Source organism: Carassius gibelio, chromosome A1, assembly GCF_023724105.1.
Source record: "Carassius gibelio isolate Cgi1373 ecotype wild population from Czech Republic chromosome A1, carGib1.2-hapl.c, whole genome shotgun sequence".
NCBI classification, from domain to species: Eukaryota; Metazoa; Chordata; class Actinopteri; order Cypriniformes; family Cyprinidae; genus Carassius; species Carassius gibelio.
The window spans coordinates 34,147,613-34,157,081 of NC_068371.1; the positions used below are offsets into that span (position 1 = coordinate 34,147,613).

General features: G+C 37.8%; 1 protein-coding gene across 1 annotated transcript; it reads right to left on the minus strand.

Moving 5' to 3' along the window:
• Nucleotides 1-152: 152 nt before the first annotated feature.
• LOC128031035 (multivesicular body subunit 12A) lies at nt 153-4,300 on the minus strand. The gene is made up of 10 exons (XM_052619276.1): nt 4,142-4,300; nt 3,860-3,955; nt 3,687-3,770; nt 3,385-3,484; nt 3,122-3,251; nt 1,938-2,078; nt 1,468-1,592; nt 1,262-1,320; nt 956-1,015; nt 153-775 (listed from the first exon to the last, which is right to left on the minus strand). Exons 2-10 carry the CDS (start codon nt 3,953-3,955, stop codon nt 710-712), a joined length of 861 nt encoding a protein of 286 aa, XP_052475236.1. The 5' UTR covers nt 4,142-4,300; the 3' UTR covers nt 153-709.
• Nucleotides 4,301-9,469: the final 5,169 nt, after the last annotated feature.

Consider the following 9,469-nt stretch of genomic DNA (forward strand, 5'->3'; position numbering starts at 1 on the left):
ACAAAAATCATAATCGTTGATTTATCCCTTGAAATTGTTATTGCATTTATTAATTAAAATTATTAATCAGAAAACAACAATGGGATTCACAGTGATCTCGATGAAATTACGCTTTACAATTAAAATTACTCGAAAAAAAATAATTTCTCTGATTAAAATATAGCTTCCTTTGTGTAAGTATCATTTTTACTAATATTCCCCAAAAGACAGATTTGATCAAATCAAGTACAAATGTTTTCAAAGAGCAACTCAGTATGAAATTATCCAGTCGCTTTAATATTTAAACAGACAAAAGAGCAACCACACAATACAAGAAAACACATTGTTTGTTGGTCCTCACATTTCTGAAACATACATTTTTTTCTAAGTTAAATAAAGAATATTAGTGTAACCACACTTTTTAAATAGTAAACTGCAGCTCCCATAACAGATACACAGAATATTTTGGGCGTATATAATATATAATGCACATATCTCTGTGGAGATCACTTTGTCAGGTCCTTTGATTCGACTGTTAAGTGTTTCATAGAAACATGTAGATTATATGTTTGGATGCAGAAAAACCAACCCCGAGAAGAAAAGAGAGAATGAGACCGACTAGAACCAGCCGTGTGTGTTCTTAAACACAGAGGATTATTAAACCAGGAAGATGTGTGACGTCTGAGCGTAACATGAAGGAATGTGGTTCTGATCCAGCGAGAGGATGATGTCAGCTGCTCACTGACGGACAGAGTCTCCTCGCTGCCTGTTCCTCCACCGCAAACGTGTAGTTATACTGCAGAGAAACATCTGTCATCAAAACCTGCTGAACTACACCGCAGTCAACAAACCATCACCGATTCGACACAGAAGTCCTCCAGAACAATCTACAGTCTACATCATCTCACAATGACATCTTACAGTCTAAAACTGACAGTGATTTCTCATCATGGTGTTTGTGAAGGATGCAGATCACCTCGTTCTCGATGTCCTGCACTGATCTGATGCGGATGTCACTCAGGATGCTCGCAGACACCTGACACACACAACAACAGGTGTGTGTTACTGCTCACTGTGACTCCACACTTGATTCTGACAGGTTAATGACGGCACTCTGTGCTCAAAGACTTTTGTACTCTCATCATTTTTAGACGCTTCAAGCTAAATTCTCTCAAATGATCTTCGCTCAAGTCAAACAAAAGCCGTTCAGGGTTTACCGAGCCATAATGACCAGATGCATACATATATCCACACGTTAAGGAGTGTGGCAGTGACCTCTGACCTTTGTGTCTGACTGAGAACTGAACTTCGGGTGTAGACTGAAAGGAACTCCATCCATTCCTGAGAACAAACATAAACGAGAGTGAGTCTAATGACATGATCCACATGATTTCACTCATGTCACGTGTGAAGACTGATGTATATGATGATATGAGTGTGTCTCCGTTATATTAAAGGATGCTGGGATTGATTCGTCTGCTGCTGTACCTGTGATACTGTGGATGCTGCTATGGTTGCTATGGTTACCACTGTCATTCACATCCTCCATCAGGTTGTTCGTATCAAGCTTACTGCGCCGAAAGCTGACTTTTGATGAGACATCAGAAGGATTGCTGTAGAAACAGACAGTCAGAACAGCCTAGCAACCATATAAGAATACCCTAGCAACCACCCTAACCACCACACAGCTCCTGGTTTTGTGACCTACAGCATTAGGCTACATGACTGCACTATAAAACCAACACTGAAGTGCTAAAGATGTTTTAAAACTGTGAATGTGCAGATACAATTCTGAATCTGCATTTCTCTCTGTGCAGATACTCCAGCGGATTTGCTTCTGTCTAATTTAGCAGTCAAATCATCCAAACACTGGAGTCTGTTTGTGAAAGGGAGAATCTTGTTTTGTTGTGAATCACATAACACTGATGTTCTCCACACTGATGACTGTGAGGGGGTACCTGGGTCTGAGAGGCTGCGGGGGTCCGGCTCCTTCCAGCGAGAGACTGCGCATGTCCAGACTGACACGGCGAGGCTTGGCCTGAGGCACTGGAGAGGAGAACTGGCCCTTTAAACACCACACCACGAAGCCATTCATGTCCCTGAGACACAAACACACACAATGAACACAGAGAACCAGCGTCCAGAGCGGCTGAATCTGGAACCAGCGTCCGGAGCGACTGAATCTAGAACCAGCGTACAGAGCGGCTGACTCCAGAACCAGCGTCCGGAGCGACTGAATCTAGAACCAGCGTCCAGAGCGGCTGACTCCAGAACCAGCGTCCGGAGCGACTGAATCTAGAACCAGCGTACAGAGCGGCTGACTCCAGAACCAGCGTCCGGAGCGACTGAATCTAGAACCAGCGTACAGAGTGGCTGAATCTAGAACCAGCGTCCGGAGCGACTGAATCTAGAACCAGCGTACAGAGCATCTGATTCTACAACCAGATTACGGAGCGTCTGACTCTAGAACCAGAATACGACGTGTCTGATTCTACAACCAGATTACGGAGTGTCTGATTCTAGAACCAGAATACGGAGTGTCTGATTCTAGAACCAGTGTACAGAGCATCTGATTCTAGAACCAAAGTACAGTGTGTCTGATTCCAGAACTGGTGTCCAGAGCATCTGATTCTAGAACCAGTGTATAGAACTTCTGATTTTAGAACCAGTGTACAGAATTCTTGATTCCAGAATGGTATAAAGTCATATTGGAGAACTGTTGAATAGTGCTGATCCTAACCCTAACCAAATCACAGTGTGTCTGATTCCAGAACCGGTTTCCAGAGCATCTGATTCTAGAACCAGTGTACAGAGTGTCTGATTCTAGAACCAGATTACGGAGTGTCTGATTCTAGAACCAAAGCACAGTGTGTCTGATTCCAGAATTGATTGTCCAGAGCATCTGATTCTAGAACCCATGTACAGAACATCTGAATCTAGGACCAATGTCCAGAGCATCTGATTCTAGAATCAAGGTACAGCGTGTCTGATTCCAGAACCAGTGTACACAGCGTCTGATTCAAAAGCCAGAGTGCCTGGTTCCAGAAAAGGCTTATAGAGTGTCAGATAGGAGATCTAGAGATATAGAGTCTCATATGAGAACTGCTGAATAGACGTGTGTTCTAGAGCAGGTGTCTCTCACCCCAGGCAGGTGTACTGCTGAACCATGGTCTTATTCTTGACTGTCAGTTTGAGATCTAGAACAGCCGTCGTAACACTGCCCATGGGAACGAGCCGCACACATATGCGCTTCTTCTTCCCAACAGATGCCTCTGTACACACACACACACACACACACACACACACACACACACACACACAGTGGTTACCCTTCAGGAGAGACACACACACACACACAGATCTGTGGAGGCTGCAAGGCCCACATCTGTAAATGAACATTCTTACTTTGCTCCAGGAATTCTGGGATGTAGCAGTAACCGTGAGGAATCGTCTCTTTATCCGTAATCACCTGCACATCTGCTACAACCATCCCAGCGGACAGATCCTACAAGAGACAGGCAGGAATGAAGAGCATGTGGAGACGTCACGTGTGGAGAGATGGACATTAAATCATCAATGTGTTTTTATGTGTTACTCTTGTCGCTTCACTGATGAAAGAAAGGCATACAGGTTTGGACGACATGAAGGTGATTAATTAATGACAGAACAATCTCTCAAGAGTGAGTCGATCCTCTAATGCATCTTACCTTACTGTAACACAGGAAGTATCCTGACTTGATGGCAAACCCTCGGATGAAGTTAGCCGAGGCTCCATCCTCAGTCTGACTGATCTAAACACACACACACACACACGGTTAACAACATCATCTGAGCTCCGGAGGCAGATGCTGACCTGACCGTGGGTGGTTGTCATGGTTACCAGGGTGAAGTGACCAGGGCAGGCGCTGCTGTTAGACACCCAGGCCACTGCAGTGATGGGCCTGCAGGGGGCGCTCGAGGACCCCAACACAGACATCTACAGACAGATCACGAGGAGTCAGAACTGATCACAAACAGATACACAACAACCAGATGATAGATGTTCCCTTAGTTATTCATTAGTTTCAAACACACGCCTTAATCAACATTAACATCAGTTTTTACACTTCAGCCTGATTATAAACCACTTTAATGAACACTTAAGGCTGAATTCAATACTTACAGGCTGTTGTTTATGAAGTTTTTCTCGATTCCAAACAGAGCAGCTGAACTGAACTCACTCTCGCAGTCAGAAAACAGGAAGCAGTGAAAGACTGCGACTCCCATGATGCACTGCGGTGACGTCACAGCGGCCCGCGCATGCTCAGTGCGGGAGGAGGAGGTTCTATCGCTTAGGGTTCCAGACTTAAAATGATTAAAATGAATTTAAACAAATCAGGCTTTAAAATAATCTGAAACAAGTGAAAATCTATATATTCCTTATTTTACTTAAACCCTTAAGCGCGACTTTTTGTCTTTTAAGATGTTTTTTTTTTTAAGAATGTGATTTCTAGACTTCTAATAGTCATGTAAATTAATAAAATACAAAAATCCGTGGGTATTTGGTCCATCAATCTATATTTATGCCAAGTTCAAATATATTTTATCTTAGTTTTGTATATTTTTTTTTGTAAAATCCTTATCTTTAAAAGTTATCCAGTATGGTTAAATGTTGTGGACAGCAAACGTCTTTGAACTCATCACTGACATCTACAAACACAAGAAGACATTACAATTACAATAAAATAAAATATAAACATAAAAGAACGTTACTTTAAAACAAACAAACTTTAAATAAAATTAAATACAACATATAAAACACTATTCTTATTTCAATATTTCTCATTTTCATCGTGTTTAACTTGACATACTAAAATAACTAAACCTAAAACTGAAAAAGTAAATTAAAAGTATAATGACAAAATATAAATAAACAATGAAATAAATGACAAAAAGACAGAACAACACGAGTCAAACATTTGAAAATTTAAAAAAACTAAAATAACATTTGATAAAAAAATAGAAATTAAATATTATTATAATAAAAAATATGAATATATATATATATATATATATATATAATGTCTAATTCATAATAAAATAACACTGAACAGCAATCAAATGTATAAATGAAGGGTATGACATAAAATAAAATAAGAATAACATTTTGGGGAAAAGCTCTTAATATGCTTCATATTGCTGGATTTTTGCTTCACAGTTTGTCATATTTAATCATTTGTCAATTTATTTTCATCAGTTACCAGAATAAACCAGAACCTCTGTACAAATAAATAATGTCAGCTGACACACTTAGCTTATTTATTTATGACATGTGAGATTTTATTGATATGAGCATACAGAAGAACAGTTCACAACAGTTTATTGATTCATTACTTATTATTATTGATTTGTTGAGCTACAACATTTTATCTTACAATTTTGACTTTGCTCCGTATTCTGAGTCTACACTTACAAACCATTTATGAGGTCACATCTTACAATTCTGACTTTTTTTTTCTTTTTTTTTTTTTTTTTTGCGTTTACATTTAATAATTCTGAGATTTTTAGTCATTATAAGTTCACATGAATTTTTTTTCTTGTTTCCTCGTAAATTTTCTCGTCATCACGAAATAATGAAATATATATTATAAAGTCTATTGTTTTACAGCGATTGTCTGATCTACTGTTGCTATAGTAACGGACTCGACTTTGACACGCCTCTGATTTTCTCGCGATCTTGACATAACGAGAGTTGTAAGCTTTTATGTTATTTATATGATAATCTCATAACTTTTTTTATTCATCTTTTACCTATATTATTATTTATATTATACTGTATATGTTCTATTTCTTTGTTGTATTTTATACTTGTTCAATACCTCTATATTATATGTTGGAAATCAATAAAATAATAATAATAATAATAATAATAATAATAATAATAATAATAATAATAATAATAATAATAATAATAATAAAAAAAAAAAGAGAAGTTACTACACTGCTCCAGCAGGTGTCGCTGTAGACCTGAATATAACTGACGGGTGTTGTAAATCCTCCAGAAGAGCTGTAATATGTGCAGTATTGTTCATTACTGACCTTTAATTCATTCATAAATTCACTCTGGATGGGTTAAATGCAGAGCACATACTTGGCTGAATGTCACTTCACTTTCACTATTGCACCACCACTTCTGCCACTCCTTAATAAAATTAATTTAACAAAGTTTGCTTTTAATTTAAATGTATATATTTAATTGTGTATATTAAATAAATAAAGATGTATTGCAAAACTGTACAGTCAGATTATAAATAAAGTGAGAATGTTAAAAAAACATTGTATCAAAATCACAATTTACTGTGGTTGTGTAAGCTAGTTGAACAGTTGAAAAATACTGTTGTTGCCCTATGTGTAATAACATAACATAACATAACATAACATAAGTGATATATTAACCTATTATCAAGTGATAGCTGCAAAGATAGCATTTATCTTGTACACATTTCCCTCTTCTTTCTTCCTAAATGTGCTCCTGAAGGGTTACCTTCCCCAGAGAGACTGACTTCAGTCAAATAAAGATAGATAAGAGCAAGACATCATTCAAAATGATCTAGTCTCAAGTCATTAATGGCTCGCTAAAGAAAATCCCATTTATAATCCTCATGTACTGAAATCTTCCTGTTGATGAATAAAATATATGATCTATGACCTGCTTTGTAAAAAAGAAAGAAAGAGGTGTTAAGATGTAAGGTTAATGTAGATCCAGTCTTTTGTTTTAATTAATTACAATGTTCAGAACAGTTTTTCTGTAATCAAATTCTATAATAAGAGTCCAATACCATAAGGAGATATCTAACCCAGATATTGCAAAAACATACTAATAAAGTTTCTTTATGATATAAGTCAAGGGTATTCAATTCATGTTCAAAGAGACATGGCTCTGTTTTCCAAGCAGAGGTCTGGACAAAACAAACAGATTTTTACATTTAGATACATGCAAGGCTACATGACAGAATAAAATACTTGTGTTTATTTATTTATTTCTTTTTGTTCAGGGTTATGCTCCTGAGATCTATACTATAGTTAGTCTATCTGTAATCAGTCTACCTGTGTCATGAAGTCCCGTCCATCATATTGACTCTCTCACTACACTACACTGACTGACGCAGCTCACCACGGACTACATTTCCCATGAAGCATTGCACTAATATCAAACTCACCTGAAACCATACACACACATGGTTTAAATCAGTCTCAGCTGGCCTGCTGTGTGAAAAAACTATAAGCATTCATGTACAGAAAACAAATAATCAAACGTAAAAATAACTTGTGTTCATTACAAATAAATTGATTAATAAAACTACAAAAGCAGTTCAATGAAGTGCAGATCATTGAACTGAGTGATTCCCTCTTTTCTTTTAACCTTATAATAATGATACAGACTTCATACTGTAATGCATGGATCTACTAAAGACAGAACACGTTATGTTTGTGTGAGTGCTGTAATACAGTAGTTCTGTATAAGTGTGTGTTCATCGGGATCGCGCGCCGTCAGACGCAGTTATATACACACACTTCTGAGGAGAGTCAGCGCGAGCGGAGAAAAGGTCATTACCAGCACGGGTCACACATGACGTCGTTAAACCGCGGAGAAGTACCATAGATATACGGAGAAGTACAATTGTCGCAGTTTTAATGACGTACAGAACACAATGCCTCAGAAAATCCGATCTGCCCGTTTACATGACAGTCACATGCACATATCTGATTTATATCCTATTTATTTCAACATATGAATGAGGCCTGAAACTGATCTCGAAACATCTGCATGCAGCTTTTTTTATTCTCACGAGTACTTTTCCTCGAGTTGAGTCAGGTCTGGAGTCATTTCAGGTCGAGTCTGGAGTCTGGAGTCTGGAGTCCGAGTCATGCATGAGCCTAAACCGTCCTGATCTACATGAAACTCTAACTCAACATTTGGAAGAAGAAGCAGAAGCAATACAAAAAACTAAAGTGTGCAGAAAACGTCTGAGTCTGAGACCAAAAGCAGAGAAATATATCAAAGGAAAACATCATTTTGTGTGCAATCAGGATAAATTTGCAACAATATTTTAGTTCTGTGCAATATGATTTTAAATGTGTTTACAGTTTTGATCCAAGCTTATTTTTAATGCTTCATTTAATGTTCATTTTTTTTTTAATATAACACTTTTTTATTTGATCCGTGACCATTGTTTGCTATTCTGAAAAGTTTGCTTTCACTTTTTAATTTTACTTGCGTTTTTAAAAGTTGGTTTCACGCTTGTTATTTATTATATTTTTTTTTTTTAAATCCGTAACTGCAATACATTTGGTGGGAATCTGATCCCATATCTGTTGTGTGAACTTCACTGTGTGAAGCATAAGTTTATTAAATTGTAATGACGTTGAATACTAATTCAGTAGTACTATCCTACGGTTATTAAAAATGATTTTATAAAATGACAAACGTACTTGCCTAAGGATGTGTTTGTGATTATTAGTCTCTTATTAACTGCCCACAGGTGACGCGCGGTGATGACGCGCGCTGAAGTCCTGCTTGCGCACTGCGGATTTGTTTTGTTTCAGTTCTTGTGCGGGCACACCTGTGCGCGTGCCCTTGCTGACCACATCAGCCTCTGGTGACAAACTCACTGCTGACGACAGAAGATCTGATCGAGTAGAGACACAACCAATCCCTCAGACACGAGTGAGATCATATAATGACCAATGACAGAGACAGTGTGTGTGTGTGTGTGTGTGTGTCTGCGCTGAGCTGAGCTGGCATCTATCCCTGCTTAGCCTAAGCTAGCTGAATTGTTTTGTTATTGGCATCATACCATGAAGAGCCTCTGGCGGCCATGGAACCATTCCACTACACAAAAGTGTTATTTTGTTTTTTACAGTGGAAATGAGACCCTTTAGAAAATGGAAATCTTGTTTGCGGTGAGACTGAATGATTCTTCTATGTACTGGTCACTGAAAGGTTCTTTACTGAGACAGAAATGGCTCTTCTGTGGCATCACTGTCAAATTGCCATAATGGGAACTTTATTTTTAAGAGTGTGAATGTAAAAGTGAACCTAGTTTCACAGATCTGCTCGGAGTTGAGCACCCCCCCCCCCCCCCCCCCAATTCAATTCTATACATATTTCTATATAATTATACAGAATTATAATTGTATATTAAATATACATAATTATATGCCTATTGTAAATAAATAAATAAATAAGCTTTTAAAATAAAAAGAAAAGAAAACATTTGACTCGCGCATAACTCGTGCAGTGCAATAACGCCATGATTTGATGTCATCACGTCATTATAGCATTTTATTTTAAAGACGGAGCGCCTCCTTGAGCTACATAGGCCTTGTCCCGATTAAAGGTTTTTCTAGCTTTTCTAGTCATCTGGTCGCACGTTATTAAATTGATTGATATAATAATGTACTAAACCATCCTTTACATATCCATGCTCAAGCTCGCGCATACATCGCC